The sequence below is a fragment of the Neocloeon triangulifer genome, unplaced genomic scaffold (assembly GCF_031216515.1).
Source record: "Neocloeon triangulifer isolate White Clay Creek 2 clone unplaced genomic scaffold, ASM3121651v1 ptg000014l, whole genome shotgun sequence".
Classification (NCBI taxonomy): domain Eukaryota; kingdom Metazoa; phylum Arthropoda; class Insecta; order Ephemeroptera; family Baetidae; genus Neocloeon; species Neocloeon triangulifer.
In genome coordinates this window covers 7,290,229-7,314,812 of record NW_026775556.1, presented here as the reverse complement: position 1 = coordinate 7,314,812, position 24,584 = coordinate 7,290,229, and the positions used below count along the sequence as shown (strand labels likewise).

The 24,584-nt window shown below is 41.6% G+C and overlaps 1 protein-coding gene across 17 annotated transcripts in view; it reads left to right on the top strand.

Annotated features, from left to right (window-relative positions):
* Positions 1–24,584, top strand: part of LOC132200213 (serine/threonine-protein kinase MARK2-like) — a 34,067-nt gene that overhangs the window by 6,617 nt on the left and 2,866 nt on the right. Inside the window, exons 3-18 of one of the 17 annotated variants that reach the window (XM_059625500.1) lie at positions 8,370–8,796; positions 16,036–16,185; positions 16,240–16,342; positions 16,404–16,540; positions 16,598–16,654; positions 16,711–16,846; positions 16,900–17,120; positions 17,575–17,674; positions 18,070–18,182; positions 18,257–18,509; positions 19,197–19,400; positions 19,450–19,621; positions 20,147–20,320; positions 21,436–21,663; positions 23,948–23,983; positions 24,427–24,541. In XM_059625500.1, coding sequence (XP_059481483.1) covers positions 8,370–8,796; positions 16,036–16,185; positions 16,240–16,342; positions 16,404–16,540; positions 16,598–16,654; positions 16,711–16,846; positions 16,900–17,120; positions 17,575–17,674; positions 18,070–18,182; positions 18,257–18,509; positions 19,197–19,400; positions 19,450–19,621; positions 20,147–20,320; positions 21,436–21,663; positions 23,948–23,983; positions 24,427–24,541 — 2,626 coding nt within the window. Of the gene's footprint in view, positions 1–2,175; positions 2,799–8,369; positions 8,797–16,035; positions 16,186–16,239; positions 16,343–16,403; positions 16,541–16,597; positions 16,655–16,710; positions 16,847–16,899; positions 17,121–17,541; positions 17,732–18,069; positions 18,183–18,256; positions 18,510–19,196; positions 19,401–19,449; positions 19,622–20,146; positions 20,321–21,435; positions 21,664–22,119; positions 22,489–23,947; positions 23,984–24,426; positions 24,542–24,584 lie in introns of those variants that run through there. The other 16 variants (XM_059625506.1, XM_059625494.1, XM_059625497.1 and 13 more) reach the window with 16 other exon arrangements.

The following is a 24,584-nucleotide window of genomic DNA, read 5'->3' as shown; positions in this document are numbered from 1 at the left end:
CAAAGCAACTGCTCGACGGTGCTGGCACATTTTCAACAATCGCTTGCGCGCGTAAATAATTACAAGGCAAGATAACCCACGACGTTGGGGCTGTTAATCTAAATAACAAATAATTCCTAGCCGCACACCAGTGATATTGATTGCCACCTGTGCGGGTCGTGTGTGTGTGTGTGTGATTTGCGCGGCGCAAACGCGTCCCGATGTTGAACCATTCATTCGCGTCCTTGGCGGCTCTCGCACTCAAACACATACTCGATGGCTTTGGAAAAACACAACCGCTTGCAACACAATATGCATTGAAGCCGCAGCTCCACATATAACAAGGTGGGATAAAACCGCCCGGCCGACCAACCGGTGTTAAATGTCCGCCAACATCATCAACGTCGGCCACTCTTGAAATGAGAGAGAAAACTCGTTGTTCTCCAGCACTTCGTTCGGCACAATCGTTTCTTTCACGTGCCTGGGGAATTTTCCATTTGCTCTCTCGGTCATCTTTGGTGTTTACTCGAGGTTTAAAAGCAAGCCTTTGCGATAACACCAGGCGCTCCTAGATGGAATCATGACGCTGTTAAATGCTAATTGTGCGGCACCACGCAATGAGTCGGGCAGAACTAAAGGAAATCGCCGTTATATGCCCGAAATTTATTTTTCAGTAACAGCATTTTACATTTATTAGAAAATTAATATTCAGAACATATTACATCAGAAAATCTGTTTTCCAAATGTGGAAAGTGAAAGGCAAATTTCTGAATTTTTTTTTTATAAATTTTTTAGTTCTGAATATCAGTGAATGTAAAGATCTGAAATTAATCACAAATCAAAATAAAGAAACTGGTTTGTCACATTTTTTGTCTGTAGCTAGACTGAATCAGAGTCATTCAAACGTCTGTGGAGTTTTTGGAATATTTTAGTTGACAGAGCCTAGCCTTTTTCAGGTCGACACTAAATTTCCATAGCCGAAAAAAAACAGCTTCTTTTTTAAATCTCCAATAATAATTAAATATATGATTACATGATTATTTATTCCTTCTCAGTTAATTATGAAGTGAAACCATTAAAAAAATGAAAATTTTTATGTACACTCCTTTTAGGCATTCTTTCATGAAAGCATCTCTTGGAAGAGAATTCTCAGACACTACGATTTATTTTATGGAATAAAATTATGAAGCGATTTTGAGTGTGAGTGCATTTTCACCGCTAATAACCCATATCAGCTTTATGTTGCAGTCGTCAAGAGGGCAAAAACAATATTTTGCCACTTTTTCACATAAAACTTTGTGCGCAAGCACAAGAATAAGCGAGTGACACAATCTGACGTGTTTTAGGATAAATAAAAACTGTTTCGTTCTGATAAATGATTTCTGATGAATAATTTTCCGATGAATGCCAAAACAAAATTTTGGATGTCTTTTTTCAGATATATAAGAGGTTCCCACTAAAGTCAATGCTATGTTGAAAGAGGGAGAAACATTATTTTTAAATTGTTTTGAGCAAAATTTAAAGTGGCCAAGAATACTAGAGCTTGACCCACATTAAACAAAAAGTTTAACCATTATGTGCTCTGGTGGCATATTTTTTAGAAGCTTGTTGCCAAATTGTCCATCCTCTTAGAGGCAGTGCCAAGGGAAACGTCAAAATCGGGGCGATGAAGTCAATTCATTTATTCAAATTCATATACAATTTTTCAAAAACTGCTGCCAATTCCAATGAAAGCATTAAATTTTGTATGTCTTGCTATCTAAATGTAATTTTAATTAAATTACTCAATTTTTATTTAAATAAATTTTTAATATTGGCTAAGATTGTTTTACTTTTTATCAGGTTTTTTTCCCAATTAAATAATGACTCAATTATGCCAAGGATAAACAAAAGCCCTAATTTGACTTTCTCAGAATCAAACAGACTAATTGTAAGTAAACACAACATAATTCAGACAAATTGCGTTTAATCTAGTGATTCATGGAGGATTTCAAAGATTGCGACGCGACGTTTATTCCGGTGGGAAGAAAATCCTGCCGTTATTGGTGTTAAAACGCATTAAAAATTTCAAAAATCACGCAGATGCGAATCGAACCGGCGGCGCTTTTCGCGGCCAATTCGCGTGATCTTTTCCCAGCACCGAGTTGTTGCTTTCACTTTTCGCTCCCGAGGCGGCTCATCATCGGGAAACATTCTCGGACAACGATGAGAATGAATAATCGCGGTGCGTACTTGAGCGAGAGAGAAGCTCTCTGGTCGTCGTCGTTGGCAGTGGTGGACGCCCTTCGGTGCCGTCAGCGCGTTGCCCCTTCCTCGGCGAGAGCGGCGAACGGGTTGAGCACTTGGTTTAGTCAGTCGGTCCCCTTCCTCGGTCGCGACTTGTCGGCTTGGCCGGAGCGCACGTCGCGTGGTGCTCAGTGTGTGAAAGTGATGCGGGACATCTGAGCGGCAACACGGTGGCTTCAACGTCCAGTCGCGGCGGCGGGATGCTGCTGCCCAAGGAGCAGGAGGCGGCGGCGGCGGCGGATTCGGGTGGGGCCTCGGGCAGTGGCGGCGCCAAGCGGCGCCACAGCTCCATCGTGCCACTTGCCTCGTCGGTCAAGGGTCAGGTGCTGCGCCTCCTGCAGCGCACCAAAAGCACTAGGCGGACGGCATCGCCGTCCACCAACTCGCTCAAAGTGGAAAAGGCCGCCATGCCGACCACTCCGGCCGGACAACAACAGGTGGAGCCGCCCCAACGCCGAAGGGCGGCTACCGTGTCTCACTCCAGCGCCAGGCAGTACAATTCGGAACGCAGGAACTCCAGGTCAAAGCAACAGGTCAGTCTGGTATTTCAACTCGCCAGTTTTCTACAAAATTTTCCCAAATTTTGACCCTCTTTTTTTTATTTTTAAGCTCAATAATTAAATTTAAAAACGTAAGATCATTGGAACAGTCTTTTTTTGTTTATCAAAGGTGCATTAAAATATGCTCAACTAGCCTCAATACTTGATTCCACTTGTATGCATTAACTTGAATAATTTGAATTGAGCTATAAGTTAAAAAATAATTGTTAAGAGTCAAATCAATCTGGTTTCTCTAGAACTTTTTATCTTCAAATATTATATTGATTGAAAGCAATTAAAGTTTTTAAATATTTATCTACCTACATTGGCACGGAGACAAATGAAACTCGAAATTATCTGGAGTTGAAGAAAATTTATTGCAAAATCACGTTTGAATTTTATGAAACATTTAAAATGCTGCACAAACCGAAGCCTCACATGTGGGAAATGCAGGCATCCGCACAAAACCCACCACTTATCGCGTTCGCCACGACGGAAGTAGGAAGTTCCTGTCTTTTAAAATGCAATAGCGCCACTGTTTAAAACAATACCAGAGCTATTTACCAGCCGTTTGGGGATTAAAATTTAGGTCTCGTGATGAAACGACTTGAAATCGGGTCTTCGTTTCCAACAATATGGTCTGTTCTGCGATAATCTGCAATAATTTCCCCCCAAAGGACGTTGGGAAAATTATTGAGTCACCCCGCATCCGTGCTTGTTTTGCTCTTACAAGTAGGCAAATCTGTATGACGCGTACACATGTGCTGGAATTAAATTTCACAGGCAATTGCACCACGCTAATGAGATCACGTTATTCCTTATTCTATTAAATCTTTTAACTAACATATTTCAAGCAATCTTATTAATGTTTTTCTTGCCGATAATAAATGTTATTGCATTTCATCATAGATCAAATAAAAAATTAAATGATAGTTGAATTTAATTTTTAATCTTGATTTCATTACAGTAAACCGCTGCTCATGATCACTCAGTTTTTCAGGCCGTTAACTTTGGGCGGCCCTCTGAAAGCGAAATTAAATTATTAGGGCTGCGCTGAGTGAGACCGAAAACGCAGAGACGCCCTGCTTATTTTGTCAATGACGTCAGTCTGTTCGGCAACAATTTACATTGAGCATACAACCCGCGCGGCACAGTAACACTCGGCAACAGCCCGGCGCTATAACAGCTGCCATATTATCGTATGTTTTCCTGCACTCGTCACCCACCAACGGTAGATAATCAGATATTCACGCATAAAAACTCTTTCAAGAAGCAGCCGTATTTTAATTCGCGTGCTCCTGCCGGATGCGAACGCCGATAATTTCGGAGAAAGGATCTTATAAGTGCGAATGACGCACACAGTTTAGCATAGCGCGGGTCTATGTCAAGATCGCGGCCTATTTCGACAGTGCATAACCCACCGCAGCAAACAGCCGACGCAAACAAGTTGATTAAATTCTGCCACGGCAGCCTTGTTGTTGTAAATTAGAATTGGCTGTTCATCTCTCTCAAAAACACCAGCCTCTGGAGATGGAAATCTCTGTATTTGTTGTTTACTGAATTGGCGTGAAAATTGGCATGCGAGTGGAAAGAAAAAAAATCCTTATCAACAGGTTAACAGCAATCAAGCATTTCAAGGTAAAATAAACAAAGAAAACATTTTCACCAACTATAAAGCTACTCAATCTTCAAGTAGGTAATAAGTTGATGAAAAATCTCATACCCGAAAAAATAGAATGCAAAATTGTAGATTTATAAATAATTTTTTATTTAATGATGTTAAGGACCAAATTTCAAATTACCTTCCACTCAAAAGCTTCTAACTTTTATTTTTTCCTCGGTTTGAATTAATTGTAAGTTCATTTAAAAGTTTAAAGGGAGTTTTTTTTCTTGGGGTGAATGCAACCCTGTTTCCCCTCCATTAAGTTCTTCCATCAAAAGGAGCGGTCGTGCTGTCGCAGTAAAACTCTTACTGAGCAATAAATTTGCGTTCAAAGGTGTGTTTGTGTGTGCTATAGTAAATGCCGAATGATCAATATCCGGCGAGAACACGGGAGCGTGACCTCGCACTACATACGAGTTCGAGTCTTTCTCTCTCACCGGCCCGCTTCATGCCGCTGACGAGAAGCAAAGAATAAAATAACATAGCCACCACCAGAACCTTTTCTCTTTATTTGGTCGCGCAAAATTCAAAGATCCTTTTTGGTCAGTGGCCAAATTTGAGGAGACGTCGAGAGCGTCTCGCGGCCTTGCAAGGTACTTCCTCGAAACAGCGCAAGAGAGACCTTGCCTGCCGTCCGAACGCCACTTGAAAAATTGTGATGCTGGCAATGAAGTGTGTGTGGCGTCGTTCTGCTGACGTCACGAACAACAACTGCACGCAAAACATCACGGATTTGCTAAAAATATACCACTCTCGAAATGCCGCGTGTCCTTTAAATGGCCACATCCAACTTAATGACACAGTGCGTTTGAAAAGGGAAACTTGATTGACTCGGCCACATTTACTCAAAACAGACTTTGTAATATTTCATACTTCCGTCGGACATGGAATTCCCATGGAAGATAAATGTTTTAAATTATTCTTCTCACATTATAGGGGATAATATTTCCAGATTTTTCTTAGCCTGTCACGAGTGTAGATTTATTAAACGGATACCAGCAGAATCTTTTTATCGAGGTGGAAAGTCTGGACCAGCAAAAGTTGGTGACATTGACGTCAGCTTTTTTTAACCTCGCTCCTAAAGCTATGAACGAAAGTTTTTGGTAATAAGAAAGATCATTACTATAAGTTATTAGCGCAAGTAACAAGAGTAATTGTTTTAATATTTTGATTAGAATCGAAATAATTTCTCAGTTATATTTTTGGTATAAAACTGCTGAAATCGGCAATGTAACTTTAACAAACGAGTGGATAATTTGCACATAATTTAACATAAAACAATTTTTTAAGGAAAGAATCAAAGTGATGACATACGTTCACGTCACAATCCTGCCCCCCTACGATATAAATAACGCAGAACTGCTAGAAGCAGCCTGTTTAGTGTAGCCGTATTGCCATTTTCCATCCCCTAGCAGTGCAACGCAACCCCTGGGCGGCAGCGCTGCGACTTGTTTATTCAATCAAGGGCTGCTAATGAACGCAGAGCAGGGTTTGCAATTGCCCTCGGTGCTCTCTACTTTGCGTTGGATCTTCTTCGGTAGCAAAGAGGACATATCCATGGCAGTGGAAGATGACGAGCAGGTACACACACTGACATAGTCGGTGCCAAATTATTCCGCAATTCCGAGCAATCGCGCTGTACTAGGCGAAGCAATTTTCGGTGGCGGCAGAATGAAATCGTAGCAGTGAAAAGAAAAAAGGCGCTGCTGCTTTTAGAATTGCTTTGTCTGGCTTCGCAGGAAGCCCCAACTTTGCTTTGCATTATTATTTTCCGGCTACGTTTTTTCCTTCAATGAGAGAAATTGCGGCCGTTCCCCAGGCGAATTTCGCACGACCATAGCTGAGGTTAATTCGTCGGCTCGACCTTTCGGCTGCCAATAACTGCTCAGCGTTGCATGAACGCGGTGTATAATTGCGTTTTGCACGCTCACAGCTTCTCGCTCTTTTCACATGTAGCTCGATCATCAAATCGGATAACAAGTTGCAAAGAGTATTTGAAAATTATATTTGATAGAAAAAAAACGTAAAATTACTCATTAATATTTTTTCCCGCGGCAACCAGGTCCCGTTAGCCGTCGAGTAATTAGGCGACAGGGATACAACTATACCAACAGCAATAATGCTGCAGTTTTTAGAGAGAGGAAATTTCTTTGCAATGACTAATGGTCGCTGGAGGGAACTGCTTCGGAGGACAATCGCTGCCGATTATTCGTGGACAAAATGCAAACTGCAAACGCCATGGGAATGCACTTTGCGCTCATTAGGTGGCTAGTTAGCGAGAGCCTTATGGTGTTGTGCACACACCGCGCTGCACGCCTCACTTACAGTTACTTGACAGAATGCAAGCCGAACTGCTCGGCCTTATTTCCCTCTCTCTCACTATGGCGGCGGTTTTGACAAGATGAGTTTTTGTGCGTTTTTGCGTCGAGCCCTGACTACCAAACAAATATAAAATAATAATTTATATAATAGTATCGGCGGTCAATCAAATTTAAAGAATCGACAAGAAAAATCAGCTTACACTTGAAAACGAAATATCTCTTGTAAAAGAAGTTTTTTTTTTGTTTATTTAAAAATAACGTTAATTATTATTATTTTTTAAACAAATATTGGAGTGTGTGGAATTATATTATTTAATTTTAACTCTTTCATAATATGATTTTTTCTAAATAAATAAAAAAAAAATTTAAGTACATACCATATTGAAACAATTAAGTGTCAGAACATTTTTGTTCCAAAAACTATCAAAATTATCATATTTATTATAGTATTGATAAATTAAGTATACACGACTTGATTTTTCTTGTCAACTCTACAATTTTCAACTATGTATTTTTACAGTGTTTATTCTGCTATTTCAGATTAAATTTAACCATCAATTAGAAATCTTCTCTCAATTAGAAAATAGAAAAATTAAAAATGAAAAGAAAGCTTGCGGCATGATTTTATTACAGACACCCGCGGAACCCTTGGTCGCCTACCAAATAAGCAACTATTTTGGGAGTTAATAACGAAGCCGCACGCAAATTAATGCGGTCGGTGGAAAAGTTGAGAAAGAATGACGTGTTAGTTGAAAACCTCTACAAAATATGGCTTAGTCCTTTCAAACCGCAGGTTGTTGAAGGAGGATGTTAAAAAGTAGCCCCCCATTGTCGCAGGAATTAAGGAAAAAAATATCTAAGATTTTTGCAATAACTGAAATTAGCCGTTCAAAATTTAAAAATTGAAAGAATGCTGCAATAAAATTTTCAGATTTCAATCAGAAATATTATTCAATTTTTTATAATGTCTTATATTTTTTATTTTTTATAAAAGTAATGGATCACAAATAATTGGAATTTTTTATATATATATTTTTTTATATATATAAATTGAGGCTTGAATATTTTAGAAGGAATTTTTTTAAATTTTTTTAATGAGATTAGGGAGACAGAGTTTTAAAAACACAAAAATAGCCTTCACGGTTAGGCAGCATTATGCATTTCCCCCGAAATTAATCTTAGGCTTGCGGCCGTTACTAAATTTGTCTGCATCTGGAGCGGTTGCTCTTCGTGTGTGCGAGTAACTTGCGTTTTTGGCTTGTGTGCTTGATTTTGGTTATCTGGAGGACGGGCGTCTCGCGCCAGCTATTTTTGGTGCCTGTGCGTCCCGAGCGGCTGTGCTGTGTGTGTGAATGGGCCTGTTGCAGACCCGCTCTTCTTCTCGTTCGTTGTCTTATCTTATCGTCGGCGATAAAAGTGAGCGAACGAGTGAGGTGCGCTGCCGCACCAACTCCTCTTATGTCCCTGGCTGCTTTTGTGGCTGCTGCCGTTGTAGATAGGCCCTCTTTTCTCTTCTCTTTTTTTGTGCGCGCGTCAGCAGACTTGGTGGCCCGCGGCGAGCTTACGGGATCTTCTTCTCAGGTCGGTCTGCTTCTTCAGTCGCCGCGATGCAGCTCTCGCGTGCGGAGCAGCCGCTGCTGAAGCCACGATGAGTTCCTCGACCGCCGGCCGGACGGTGCCCAAGCGGCAGCTCTCCCGCGAGACGGAGCAGCGCGTTCGCCATCTGCAAAGGGAGCGTCAGAGTCAAACGGTGGCCATCCGTCGCAAAGCCACCCCCACCTCGATCGCCCCCAACCCCAAGGCCGCCCCGAAACGGACGCCCACCTTTTCCGGACACGAAGCCTCGGAGGCCCCACCCACCAGACCTGCCAGGAAAGTCCTGTCGGTCAGCGAAGTGCAGCCGGACGGAGCGGCCGCCGTGCCGACCCCTGTGCTGACCCCTGCCAATGCCACGGGTGCCACGCCCCTCGGCCTGCCGCCGAGACACCCTCCCGAGGGCAACAAGCAGGTCGGTGCAGTGAGGACAAAGGTCAAGGTCTTGTCCGTCCTTTGGTTGTCTGTCTTGTTCAGTGTGAAAGTGGAGGTTCGTTCGCCGTGGCGCGGTCGCGTATAGAAAGAAAGAATTCGGTTCGAAAAGTCAACCACTTTTCTCGGAATTGTGTTCGTACATCGGAACCGGTTTGCGTCAAGCAGGATAACATTCTGCGCGACGTCTCGTGTGCGAAAAAAATTAAAATCATCAGTATAGCTGGATTCAGTCGAAAATTCAGGGGTTTGTCCGGGTTTAGAAATTTTTTTTAACCTTAAAATAATTCATTCTGATCCATTTCTATAAATTCCATTTTTATTTCAGAAAATTTCCAGTTCAATTATAATGGTTTAAAAACAAATATGAATTTTTATGAATCAGATTTCTAATTTATTTAAAAATAAAGTTTATCACTTTGGATAGTCGTCAATCTATAGCTTCATTATTATGAATTTTCTTTATGATATTTTTTATTGCACTTTCAAATTAAATATTGGCCGATTACGTGTTCATTTCGTGGTGCGACAGAGTTGCATTTGCCTGCTTGCCATGGGTAAATCAAAAGTGGGCGCGATGATAAGCCGTCTTTATCTGTCGGTTGCTGGCTGGTGTCGCACGCGCCTCGGTCGATTAAATGCCGTGTTTGTTTTGCTAGATTTGGGAGTAATTGGCTCCGAATAAGGAAGGAAGCGTCCCATTGTATGCAGATAGTCAAGAAGCAGCTCTGATGATTGCTTAATTGCGTCCCACTCGCGCACACTCGTTTTCGGAAAAGCAGTTTCACTGATGCGCGCGCCTTCGCCCGCCGCGTCGAGGGCGTTGAACTTTGCGAATTCCGCTCCCGAAAGAGGTCAATTCCACTTGTATACGGAAACTAAGTCCTCCGGAAACTTCCTACCCATCTGAGAGTGGGCGATATATCGTTATCAAAAATCTGTGCGCGTGCGGAAACTCACTACCCTTAAAAATCCACAATAAATTCTATAAAAGCTGACAAAAATAATAATAATATTTTTATTGTATTGACCATAAAGTAAGAGTATTTATTTAATTATTATAAATGTTTCAATTATATCTTTAAAGAAGCAAAATAAATTTTTGAAATACGAAGAATGGGTTCGGAAATGCATAACTTCTTCAGGGTATATAATATAATAAAAACAACTTTCATTAGATTAAAAAATTATAATTACATTAAATAATACAAATAAATTTCAATGCCTACAAAATTATTATTATTATTTTATCTGTAGAGACCACATATTTATTTGATATATTTAAAAATTAAAACAATACACATGTCATGAGTAAAGCCTTTAGAGAGTGGCTTTTTGTATTTTTGCATTTTTTTATTCTTGCTTGGAACTAAGAATAAAAATTAATAACAGCTCGAAAAAAGTTTCTGTCCCAAACAGCTTATGCATTTCCTTCTTTGCATATTTCAATTATCTTCCAAGAATTATTTATCCTCCTTTAAAACTATTAACAATAACTGATGAGCGTGATGAGTTTATAAAATTTAAATACAAATAAATCATTTTCAATCAATAAAAAAAAAATACAATTCAGAGATATTTTTTCTAACTGAAACATTTAATCACTTTTGATCAACTATAGGTTTAAAAAATATTCCCACTCTCAGATTAGTAAGTTTCCGGGGTAGTAAGTTCCAGGGATTCGGTCACTCTCCCGGTGGTCACCGAACTCGTCACTTGAATTAGGTCATAATTGTCTAGTCGGCATCTGAGGGAATATTGGAGCTTTTGTTTCGCCAAAATGGCGCGCGGTTATTTGACCCAGTTTTGTTCACCGCTGTATTGGCTAGAAAGAGCAGCGACTCGCGCGAGAGAGGCATGCACCAGTAATCCCGCAAGCGGCGCGCTCAATGAGAGTTTAATTAATTTCGCCACCGGTCACTCGTCCGAGACCGCAGAGGACATTTTGCTCCCTTTCTTATTCATCACGAATCGAGTGTATTTGAACGTACATTGATTGGCCCTCTCTCGTAATAAAAGAGGCATGCGCGCGCGATCGGAGTTAGTTGGGAAATGAGAAGCGACGAAGGCCCTCGGCTGCACTTTGGGCTGCATGAATAAGACATCAAGGCGTTCTTCATTGTTGGACAAACAGGCGCATAATTATTTAGTTGGAGCACTTGTCGTTGGCGCCCGCCGGGTCTCGAGGCGATGAAAGCGAGGGTGCTTCGTCTCGACGACTGACTTCGTTCCACCACGTTAAGGCTAGCTGAAATTAACCACTGCAAATCGATGCTTACAGAATCAGTCCAACTCATTAAATCTTTGTTGATTAAATTTTATAATTAATATTAAATCACTTAAAATTTTTTTTGCCGAATTATTTTAACCGCACTAAAGCGGGGAAATTTAAAAAAAAAATATAATTTTCCTGTTTAGAAATTTGGTGTCCTTTTTGAATTAAATTAATATACATATTTCAGTATTTTTTTTATTGTTATTAACTTTTATTATTATTCTTCGGATAGTGCAAATTGAATGGGCAATGCTTCAAAAAAGTAGAAAGACAGAAAATAGTTAGCTCGAGCAAAATTTCATCCACGTTTCATTGTTTACTTCTTATCAGTGGCGCGGTTTTGGCATTCTAATTTGCAGATTGCGATTTGCCCCGCAGATTCTTTAGAAAAAGATTAGCCCGCAGATAGGACAAGGTTTAATTGCTAATTCCATTAGTGCTTCCGCATTGCTGGCGCGATTGTCTCCATCGGACGAACCACTTAGTCGATTGCACAACAACGAGGCTCACAAACGGTTGAGGTCAGTTGGTTTGTTTTCAATTGCGCTGAAAAGGCAGAGCGTTAAAAGCGGCCACTGGAGGTTTTACGAGATGCGCGCGGCACAAAGAGGGCCGGTCGACCCGACGATCGGACAAGTCAACGTCAGTCACTCATTCTGCTCTCGCGGAGCCGCGTGCTGTTTACGCGAGCTGGAGCTATTTGCGGACTCATTTGTGTATAATAAGCAGTACAAAAAGCTGCCGGGCTTTGCAACCTGGAGCGGCCCACGATGGCCTAATATTTGTGTCCACCGGAAAATGGAAAGAGTTATGAGGGAGGAGAATGAGGAAATGAAACCAAGCGTGCATGCTGTTTGCTCAGTCAATGCGCCCAAAGTTTTGATTTGATGCGTTGCTTACGTCAGAGTAAATTCATTTTTGTTTTAATTTCCCTCTGCTTTGGTAATTTAATTATAAAGTAACTTATTTCAAAAACAACCAACCACAGTAAATGAAAATAAGCATAGAAACGAAAAAAATCGGTTGCATAAATACTATAAATAGACATTTTAAAAATATGCGAAAACAATTTATGTTAAATATTATTTTCATTGCTATTTAATTACTTTGCCCCTTTTTGTTTGATATTCATTATTTATTTAAAATTTTTATCCATTAAAATTAGTCTAATTAAAATATTCACAATCCATAAACCAAGCTGGAGCATCAATTCAGGGCTAATTTTTTATAGAGCAAGAGTCAAGTTGTCAACCCTATATCGGCAGCGTTTAACTTTCCGTTTCTCGCCTCAACTTGCACTACTCATCTCGATCCCAGCTGCACAAGTTGCAACACGCGCGGCTCCCCGCGGCCGGGCAAGGTCGTCGGCGCGAGCACCGCCGCCTGGTCTCGCAGGTCGGATTAACCTTTGCCCTTAGTCCGTGGGCGTCACATGTCGAGTACTTGAGTACGTACGGTGCATAGAGTGAAGCGGGCGGGCAGGCGAGTCATCTCGCATTTGGTTGTCGAGCGAAGCGCGCGGGCGCAGCGGCTGCTGCTGCTCCTTGAGCTGCTCTCGCGCGTATTGATTCCAGCGAGCCGAGCAGAGAGTGAGCAGAGTGCCGAGCAGCATCGAACCTCGCCCTCGCCACCGTTCTCGCCCCGTCCGGTCCGCTCGGTTTTTCAAAAGTGAACCCACGGGGCCGCCGGCCGGCCTCCCCCAAGGCTGGATGTGGTAGGCCAACACGGCGTCCACCACTGGCCGCCCTTCCAGGCACCACCCCCGCGGGGTGGCCGCTGGGGGGGTGGTGCTCTCGGGCACGGCCACCACTTCTCGCAGCGGTCACCATGCCGCCGTCCCTCCCGGACGGATCGTCGTTCGCGGACGTCTGGTGAGCTCCTTCTCTTCTCAACCCCCCTGCAGTGCTCTATGGGTGGTTGATTTCCCTAACCCTGACCTGACTGAATATTGATTCTCAAATTAGTGAGACACAAAAAAAAATTACTTTAAAAAAATTTTGAATGGTTCCGAAAGATTTCGTTAGACATTTTTTAACAAAATTCGCAAAAAAAATATTAGTCTAGAATTTTGTAATAGATTTTATTTCTAACCACATTTTTGTATACCTCGAATGTATAAGTTCTATTGCAAGAAATCAAACCATGCGTGAAATTTAAGCCACCATCTTTGTCTCCCTTAATTAATTTGTCGATCACACCCTCAGCTTATTGTCATTCCGTGGAAATACTGAACAATTTCCCGCGCTGAATAGCTTCATTGCCAAGAATGCGTAATTAGAAAACACGGCAATTTATTTATTTTTCATAATGCACTAGCCTGTAATCCGTGCGACCTTCTTCAGAGCGGAGGGAAAAAAACAAACAGCAAATTTCCTCCATGCAGCGGAGCACGTTCGTCTTTTTTTCCATTGTATTCGGAGCTGGAGTCGGGTTACGAAAAGATAAACTCGGCGCACGCAGTTTTAGAGAAAAAAAAACGGAAGCTCGCTCCAGAGGAAAAATCTTTGCAGTCCTCGCAACTTTGGCATTGCGCAGCACTCGCGTTTATTATTTCAGCCCGTTTTATGTCTTGACTCGAGTGTATTTTTCTTTTGGGCCTGACGCACCTGCCCGCCGAGCAGCAGAGGTCTCGAATCAATACCACTCTAATTTAGCGCCGCGTTTTTCATCCAATAATCCTTTTCGCACTCCAGCAGCAGCACATGCAAATTAGTGAGGCGCGTGATCAAATCGCCACCCTGCCGCGGCATTATCTTTGCCCGATTATCTCTCTTGGCCGCATCATCCGTATTCATTTGCGCTTGATGCAGATGAGCTCTTGACTGTGCGCGCGGCAAGGTCGCGGCTGGAACAAAAAACGGCCGCACTTCCTGTGCGCACCGCCAGAATGCTAATCAACTGACTTTTCGCACCGACGTCGGCACCTGCATTTTCTGGCGTATTTTTGACGGCCTCGCATGAATACAACACCCGCCACCGATCAGCAATCAACGCGAGCCGAAAATAAAAGCACGCGCGCCGAGGGAAATATTTTGGCGTTTCAGCAGAAAGAATGCTCGTTTGAAACTTTGCTGTGAAGTGATTGAGAATAATATGATCCGTGGTTTTGCTAAAAATTGTTTTTTGGGTCAATTCAAACGCGCATTACAATCCTTTGAGTAAATGTTGTCCCGTTAATAAATTAAATATTTTATGATTGACTTTGAAATAATTATTTTATATTTATTTATCAACGACTACAATTTTAATTCTTTAATTTTAAGAATTCTGATAAAAATTAAGTTAGGAAGTAACTTGCAAACCTTTTTTTACCCAATGACTTTTAATTTACACAACCAATATTCTTGATTTGTGCTTGGGCCTTCATGGGTATGAAGATGATATTAATATATAATAATATCTTTGTCATTTCCAACGTCGACATAATAAATTAAACCTTTCCTTAAATTTATAAATTTATTCTGAATTCTGAACATATTTGGCCGTGTTGTTAGTGGTGGGTTATCCTAATTTAATCTCAACCAATGTGGATCTAGCAAAATGAATATTTAAACAAAAAGATAGATCTAATTATTACCCACCGTTCATACATTTTCAGTAGTAAATTCAGGAGCCGGGTAGAGAATTTGCACGATCGCCGCGCCGAACCTAAAAGCCGTTTCGTGTTTTTACCTTTTGCGGCTGCAATAGAACGAACGGGTTGGTTTACGGATTGTACTACGTACTGTATGCACGCAAAGGGCACTTTGCGGTTCCTCCACCACAATCATCGCAGTAGTCAGTCCGACTGCGTCCCCAGCGACCGGCTCGCTAGCTGCCTGGCTGGCTGACCCCATAACTCAAATAATGGCCTGTTTTTTCCCATAGCATACCACACGGAATTTGTTTGTCTCCTTGGCGCGTTATTCCGAATGTGCCAAAGTTTGCTCGCAAAAGCAAATGACCCATCGAACGGTGTCCCTATTGTTATGTCCGCGACTTAATTAAGGCAACACATGAGCAGGAGACGCTTTTCCTGCAGTTGCTTCAATCGGTCGCTTCCGCTGACGTGAAATCAATCGTCGGTTCTTTCTATTTCTCTCAATCTTCTCATTGACGGTGCACGCTGACGTCAACATCACACAACGGAGCTTCCTTTGTTCTACAGCTCTCGCGACATTTTCGAGCCAATTGCGCTGTTTTCTTTCTCTCACTACCGCTCATACACATGCAAATTGACGAGTGCTTTTTCCTTTGAGATGCGCAGAAGATGGCATGCAGTTTTGTTATTCGTTAGCTCCGACCGACCCCATCCTTGATCCCATTCATTGTTAGAAAATTACGGCCAACTCGTTCGCTCTGTCGTCAATAAGCCGCGCGACAGCAATCAGTTTCTTTGATGTTATCTGCAGTGATAAAAACCGCCAGCCGCCTTCAAAGATGACTAATTATCGAGAGCAATTGCTCATTTCGCCGTGATTTTAAAAAAAAAAAATCAGAAATTAAAACTAGTTTCTAATTTAAATCAATTGCCTGAGAGGGTTTAAATTCTGAAATGTTTATGTCAAGATAAGAAAGTAGGAAACTTTATTTTAAGAACAAATGTGAGCTTGCCAAAAGAAGGTTTAAACTTTTAAAGTGGTATCGCTAATGCCAAACTCTACCAAATTAGGTGCGCATGGCCTACTTGCGGCCGTGTATTTATTGTAATGACACACGGCTGCAGGCAAACCGCGGAATTCACCGCCGCGGACTAACTGAAAAAGAGGAGGCAATTAAGAAAAACGTGCCAATTACCCTGCTCGAAACGACCGGATTATGATACATAATAATCGTTTGGTGCTCCACTTAGCGCGCCTGCCGCACTTTCGATGATTTTGTTCTTTGTGTTTATGTCGAAAGCAAGACGAAAATCTTGCATTTGTTTGCTCTTCTTGACTGACCAAGGTTTATTTGGAAATGTTTCAGGCGGCGGACAACACGACGCCGCGCGTCGCATCCTCTCGGAGCCGCACCTCGGATGAGCCGCACATCGGCAAGTACAAGCTGCTCAAAACCATCGGCAAGGGAAACTTTGCCAAGGTCAAGCTTGCCAAACATGTTCCCACTGGCAAAGAGGTTTGCTCGGATCCACCCCTTTCTGAAATTGAAAGTAACGCTTTCTTGTTGCAGGTTGCAATTAAAATCATAGACAAAACTCAGCTCAATCCTAGTAGTTTACAAAAACTCTTCAGAGAGGTTAGAATAATGAAAATGCTGGACCATCCAAATATTGGTAATAAACACTCAACACCGTACAAGTGCCACTTAAATGATCTCTTTTTCTCTCTTATCAGTTAAACTGTTTCAAGTGATTGAAACAGAAAAGACTCTGTACCTGGTAATGGAATATGCCAGTGGGGGAGAGGTGTTCGACTACTTGGTGCTTCACGGCAGGATGAAGGAGAAGGAGGCGCGCGCCAAGTTCAGACAAGTGAGATTAATCTAATTTTCCAATTGACTTGAACTCAAATCACTCTTTGCCTTGCAGATTGTGTCGGCTGTGCAGTACTGCCATCAAAAGAAGATAATTCATAGGGATCTGAAAGTGAGCGCAGAAACTTCAGTTCTTTTTCCTTATTAATGCCTTTTTCCCAATCCCAGGCTGAGAATCTACTGCTGGACAGTGAGATGAACATTAAAATTGCGGACTTTGGCTTCAGCAACGAGTTTACTCCCGGAAGCAAACTCGACACCTTCTGTGGCAGTCCTCCCTATGCTGCCCCCGAACTTTTTCAAGGTAATTTATATATTTTTGTTTAAAACCAGATGCTCATTTTATCTTAATTACAGGAAAGAAATATGATGGTCCAGAAGTGGACGTGTGGTCTCTTGGTGTGATTTTGTACACTCTGGTGAGTGGATCGTTGCCTTTTGATGGCTCGACCCTGCGAGAGTTGAGGGAGAGGGTGCTGAGGGGCAAGTACCGAATCCCCTTTTACATGTCAACCGACTGCGAAAACCTGCTTAAGAAGTTCCTTGTCCTAAATCCAGCAAAGAGAGCATCGCTTGAGGTAATTCACTTTCCTCTTTTGGCACCTCCAGTGCACAAATCTGTGTGTGTTTATAATGCTTTCCAACTGCTTCCCACCAATTTAAGGGGCCATTTCACCCTTGCCAATTTAAAATACAATGTTTCTCACAAGCACTCCATTCTCCCCTTCTTTCTCTAAAGTAACAAGATTAAGAAGATTTTTTTAAATATTAATTCAACATGTTTGAATTTCTATTTGTTGAAAACTCTTAGGCTTGATGCTTTCCAATGTTGCTGCTCCCTTTTTTAATTTTACACCCCAAATCTTGCAACATTTCGAATATAATTATTACTGTTGCTTTTCCTGGGTGCGCACTGGCTATTGTGAAAAGTACTTGTGTCCAAATCCAGAGCCACACGAAAAGCAATATTAGTTTTGTTAAACACTAATTGGGGGGCAGTGGAAAAGCGGTGACATGTTGGTGACCCCACAGAACATCATGAAGGACAAGTGGATGAACATGGGCTACGAAGAAGATGAGCTCAAACCATTCATCGAGCCAGAGCCCGATTTTAAGGACATCAAGAGGATAGGTACTCCATCTTCAGCTACCTCTGCATGCGAGAAAATGCGTGTGACTGCAATAGCAAGTGAGGAGGCTAGAGGCAATTTGCAAATTTTCTACTTTCTTACAATTATTACCCTTTGTTTGTTATCATAAATTTTGGTTAAAATTTCAGTTGGTTCTTGTGCATCGTAGTGATGGATCCAATCCAATAGTGATTGCTCATCAGTTGTTGCGTTCGAATTTAATTTAATTTTCAGTTCAAGTTATTGTACTATCTTAATTTCATTCAGTGTATTATACTCTGAAAAATTTGCAAAATGTTTAGTCAATGTGTGCATGAGAGTAATGTGTGCTTGTAGACAAAAAACACTTTACTTCACCTCCCTGTTTGAGCACTTTCTAACCAGCTTCTTTTTGCAGAGGCACTTGTGAATATGGGCTACTCTCGAACTGAAATAGAGGACAGTTTGGCCAATTGTCGATACGATGATGTGTTTGCAACGTACCTGCTCCTTGGCCGAAAAGCCACTGATGTAAGAAAAAATTTGATTAAAACTTGGAAAAAGCATTAAATATGATAGGAATTAATATTGTAAAATAATTGCAGCCGGAAAGTGATGGCTCAAGATCAGGCAGTTCGCTGTCGCTGCGCAACATTCCACCGGCAGGTGCGACGTCAACACCTGGTGCACCAGCCAACAGCGCGCAATCACCATCGCACGGTCATCGAGGAGTGCACCGATCGATCTCGGCCACCAACTCGAAGCCTAGCCGGCGAGCATCCTCAGGTGGAGAGAGCTTGCGTGAGTCTCCTGCAGGGTCCAAGGATTCCACGGCTGCAGCAGCCACACCCTCTGGTGGTGGGCCGACCTTTTTTTCAATTTTTCTAAAGAGTTTGCTCTGGTCGGCAGGCCCTGGTTTTTTTATGCTCCCAAAATTTAAGATCAACCAGATTGAGATTTCTCTGTTCTCACTTTGCAGCTAGTTACTGAAGCCTTTTGGTGTTGAATTGAATGGTGCTGGTTATGTGCTTTCTTGTCAGATAGAGCTCTGTGTAAAGAGCCAGACATTTCTCTCTCCATTGATCAAGCTCTATTCTTTCTATTGTTTTTAGTTTGAGACGCATAATCAAGGCCAAAGTAATTACTATCGTTAGATGTTGACAATTTTTACAATTCACTACCATTGATTCAGTGTAATGAATTTTTATCGTCGTCTTTTTAAAGGCCTTTGAACCTGGAGACTTCATGTAGCTATATTTATAATTATCATTCGATGTGTCTCATAATTATGCCAGTGCCTGCTGATACAAGGGCTCTGTTTGTTTGTAGTCTTGTAGATGTTTTGTGTTGATAAATAGACTAGTCAATGAAGTTTCAATCAGTAAAAAAATAGCATGAGACTAGAGTGTAAACAGACTAAAATAGTAACTAGCTTTATAAACTTTCAAAATTTATTGCATGCATTATCGGATGGTTTCAATCTGGGCTCTATTCAAATGTTATGAAAATTACTTGGATTTATCTATAACATTCATGGAAATGCAGGTGCTCCAGCTCTTACTCCTGGAACAAACCACAACCATTCTGCAGTCACAAGCAGCAACTTTAAGAGGCAAAACACTGTTGACTCGGCCACAATCAAGGAGAACACAGCACGTATCAACTCTGCTTCGGCTGCTGCCTCAGGAACTGGCCGACCATCAGCTGCCAAAAGCACTGTGTCCAACATTCCAAGCCTGGACACTTCAGGTACAAAAACAATTGATAAAATTTATTAGAATTAATTTACATTCTTTAGGCAACTCAGCAAGCCCAAAACCTCGAGGAGTAACCAAGTCAAACACAATGACTGGGAACAGGTCCCTTGCAGCCGGTTCCGTTGGCCGGCGTAGCACCATCAGCTACGAAGCCAAGACTGCCTCAACCGAGAAGACAAACGCGGTAGGCGGTAGTCTGGCAGACACCCCTAGGTAAGTGTGTTCCTTCCAATAGATTTAAATTCAATTGCTAAGATCACTCAGGAAAACCGCCAATCATGTAAAATGCTCTTTGGCAAGTTGAATTAATCATGGCAGTGTGTTTGTCCCGCCCGCTTCTGGTGAGACTTGCAGGTCTTGCATTTGCGCGCACACCCCATTGCTATAGTTGTTCAGCACGATCCTAGCGCTTTTTTCTTAAGTTGAGTAATTTTTATTTACAAAACATCCTCATAAAGCGGAGGCATTTTACATGTGTTGGCGGAATTAAAGAAAAAATTTAAATAATCATCATGCCACGGATTTACTAATAACCTCCTTATTAACTATCAACCAAAATTAACACTCACTCTCTATCTCTCATTTCTGATTTCTCACCTTGGTTTCTATCGCTTTTCCTTTCTTTGATTACTGCCACTAACTTCCATCGAAAGGAAATCAAAATCCGGGTCCCCCACACATAAAGCAAAGCAATCATGGAGTAGGATTTGATGGTGTGTTGTTGTTGTTTTGTGCCAGCGCGGTGGCAGAGTCTGCTCCCCCCTTACCCCCGAGCAGGTCGGCCTCTAGGGGTCACGCTAAGTCTGCCTCGATTTCCTCTTCCACCGCCGCAAGTGCTACGGGCCCCACCTCTACGTTGGCAACCCGCGCCACCAACGAGCTAGACTCTTCCCTAGACCCCCTCAGGTCAAGGTAGTACCATAACTAAACAAAACAATCTGAAGCCAGCCCGCTCACAGGGATCGAATTGTCCTCCACATTTCTCATCCCGTCTTACCCATTTTTCCAAAATCCTGCAGTCATATCCACTTGGAAGTCATTCACTAAAAAGCAAGAAGTGCATTATAAGAAAATCCATTCATGTTTTTTTACCATTAGGGATCAGAGGAATTACTTTGACCTGCCGTCCTTGAAACTTTAGTGGCTTCTTTTGAGTTAGCTGCATTTGATGCAAACCCATAGATTATTGTGCTTCTTACAGTGGACCCAAGTGATTATTACTGCGCACCTCGCAAGGTCAGGTCTGACCAAGTGCAACTTAAGGCAGTCTCCGTTTTCAACATTTCTCACTCGAGTCTGTGACGCGTCCTAGCCTAGATTAGGGCGAGCAATGAAAGGCGGGGACAATAAATGCAATTGGCCAGACTGTTAAACTGAAAATTAAACCAAATCAGTATGATTAGGTGTATAATTTTGTATTCAGTGTTTCCTCATTACTTTCGTTCGATTTGAAAAAGTGTTTTTCGATCTGGACGACACTCCAGTTTTTCTGTTAACTGTTTCTTTTGCCACGCAGCTATCTCTATTTCTCTTTATTTCATAGTTCAACTAACTGTAGCTTTTCTTAGTTTTGTTTCATTCTTTCCCTCTCTTTCCTCAACATCCACCAACCCTTTACCTGAACAGACGTTTTAACAATTCTGGATGTTTGGTATGCATTCGTTTTTTGAAACTGAACGATGCATGCGTATGGCATGATTATTTACCCATACATGATTATTATTTGATTGATTCCTGATCCGAGCGCTAGAATTAGTTCTTATTTTTTTTTTTTTTTTATACAATATTATTCATAGGCTAATGCACTCTGTTGGTCACCGATCGTTTAGTAAATTTTGCATTGTATTTTTCGATTGCTCTCTCGCTTAAGCCCCTTACTTATACTTTTTACGCTAGTCGAAAGAAAGCAAGTAATGAGTAGTTGGAAGGCGGCGTCACGAGGGAGGACCTTCAGCAGTGCTCAGTCCGCTTGTTGCATGCGCGACACTTTTGATTATGTTGGTGTTTTCTGTCGTGTTGTCTCACAGCTCGAACCGCACCCCGGCCTCCCCTGCCGCCAGTAACCGCCAGCCGTTCCCCAGGAATGTGCCGAGCCGCTCCACGTTCCACTCGGGCCAGAACCGGCAGCGCAACCACGCGTCCGGCGTCGGTGGATACGGCCCAGGTACGCCGCTGCAGTCTCAGGACACGTCGGCCCTTGGACACTCGGCGAGGACCTCCTTCTTCTCGAAGCTTTCCTCTCGGTTCTCCAAACGGTAAGCAGCATAAAGTTGTTACCGTACCTCTGAGACAATTCTTTCAATTTTGACGTTTGCCGCTTTTGTAGTGTTGCTCCAAAGAAAAACGTCTGTTTTTCAATAACCGTCTCTTTTTTCATATTCTGCACTAAATTTGTCCAGTGGCGTGAATTTAATTTAATATATAGATTTTACATCAAAGTAAGGTATTTGTTTTTAACTTGAAATAATTGGCACATTAAAACTATTAGTGAATTATGCTTTTAAATTCTAACTAAAAATGTGAACTTGTCAATCTTACTTTTTACATTCAAGGAAATTCAGTTTGTAATCATAGCATTTTTTTAAAGTTAAAAAATTAAATTGTTGCTTGTCTTTTTTCCGCGCCTCTATGCAAGTTAGCAGAATTTTGACGGAAAGTTGTGTTTTTCAATATTATTATTTTCCTTCTCTCTTTCTGATGGACCGTCGCAGCTTTTGAGAATGTTTGTCCGACCGCCCCGCCAAAGACGAGTCAATCAGACAAAACTGGAAGACGCTCGCAAAGTGGCTGTTTATCCGCGAGGGGCAGTTAGAATCTGCGCGAGTGTGCATGCCAAACCAGTCGAGCAGAGACTTTTTGATATACATGTTTTTATTTTTGCGCTGTGCCAGAGACTCGTCGTCGCTGCTTTACTCGGAATCAAAGTATTTTTTGACACTCCATCAATGTCTATGAAAATTAAATCAATAATTATTGATGTTGATGAGAAATTATGAGACGACTATGTTCGCTGTCGAGAGTCGAGAGCATTATGAAATTAACCTAATTTAATTAATAAAATCAGCTATTTAATCAACGTCTGCCCATTTTGATTTGCGTCCAGTGCTCCTAGTATTGGTGTATATTTATATCATAAATAATAATGATGAGAGAATTTTCATCGCTTTGTGTGCTGCCTAATGTACTTTTTTTAACACTAATCAAGCGAGTGAATCGCATAATTAACTCAGGCTCGAGAGTGACTGCCATTGAAAAGTGACTGAAGACGTTTTTCCACTACTTTCTCTATCTCGTCTTCGAAGACTCGACTTTTCTTTCCTATAAATAGTTAAATCGTAAACTGTTGAAAAAACTCAAGTTTTAAAAGTAAAAGTTCTGACTGCGTGTGTGTGCTCGCTCGCGCTTCTCACCCGACTAAGTTCGATGCACACCCACTACTACTACATACTACTTCTCCTCTTTGTAAATCTGAGCGAGCCCGTCCGCCCCAGCAACAAACAGCTAGGCCTAAAGGTGATGCCTCCACTTTTTTTCCTTTTCTACTCATGGTAGACTACGTTCTTGTGTACCAATTATTAATAATTCAAAATGTTTTACCAAAAATTAACCAGAGCCCAGCAGGGTCCGTCTTTTATTTGGCCCAGAATTTATTCAAAACCTAAATTCGCCCCTTGCTGGGCCAAAAAGGGAGGTGAATTTTTTCGCTTAAATTTAATTACAAATATAGGAATTCAGACTACAATTTAATCATAATTATTGAAAAGCAATAAATTCCCTTCCTTTTTAAATTGGCCGTTGGCCCGCGCTCTTCCATTTATATAAAATTTTGCCCGGTATTTGAGGGTTGCTCAAAACTCTATACCCTTTTTTTAATTCTAAATTGGTACCAACACACTAGAAAATAGGTCCAAAATTAGTAAATGGCCTCGAACGCTATTTTGAGCAGCCTGCGGACGATCTGGACAAAATTGGGTTTATGGGTGGAAAAGCGCGGCCTCTTCTGTAAATAGCCCACTAACACCCATGGTGGCCAGTTGGCTCAAAATCTATTAGACGCTAGTCCGAATTACTGCGACAACTAACATTGTTGATCATACTGAAAACTCGCCAGATGGACACACCTCTAGGCCTGCTGTGATGTCAGTCAGCTTCTCTTTATATATCTCTCTCTTGACTTCTGTACAAAATTAACCTTTGAGAAATGAAACGAGAAATGCCACTTCCAAACGCACAAACCAAAACCACGCAGGACTAACCCTGATTTAACTAAAATTATTATAACCGGTGGTGGGAATGGACAGACAGACAAACAGAACGAAACGAGCTTCTGGGGCGGGATATTAATTTTCATGTGTTTTGCATGCTTTGAGATTGGGCTGTGATTGATTTTTGCTGTTTTGGTTGGGCCGTCTTTTGTATGTTTTCCTATTGTATTTGCTCTGCTGATGCCGCTGCTGCCGTTGGCGTTTTGCCGCTGCTGATGCTAATTTATTGCCTTGATTGATGTATGACCCGCTACATTTTTTGTTATCATTTCAGCCCCCTGGAGAGCACCGTCCCTAAAACAGTAGTTAGGTATGTTGTTTTTGGTTTCCATTTTTATTTCATTTTTTATTATTATATTCAATAGAGTTAGACAGGACGTGTCTGCAGATTAGAAAAAAAAATCGCAGCCTCCCTGATGAATTTTCCGATTTTATTTTTATGATTTCTCCCCACTGATGGTCATGAGTGTGACTGCTACTTTGCGTTTTAACAATCTGATCTGGTGTAGCATAATCTATTTTGATCGAAGATGTTTTGTCTAAGGCTTCAATGGCTGATAATTGACTGATTTTAGCTTCATATTTCTTAACTCATTTTTTTTTACTCTCTCACTGGTGTTGTTTGATGTTTTGTAGTGACAAAATTAAAACCCAAAAAATTTCAAAAAGAAAAAAATGTACATTCAAGGCCAACAAGCAATTTAAGAATTGCGTCTTTTGTCAATATCGCTTATATGTGTTTTGCTCTTTCAGCCCCACAGCTGTGGGAAACGAGGAGCAGGTGAAACCAAGGTCGCTGCGATTCACCTGGAGCATGAAAACCACTTCGTCCCGAGACCCAAATGAGATCATGGCTGAGATCAGAAAGGTGTGTTTTCATACAATTATTAAGTAATCTAAATAAAAGCAAC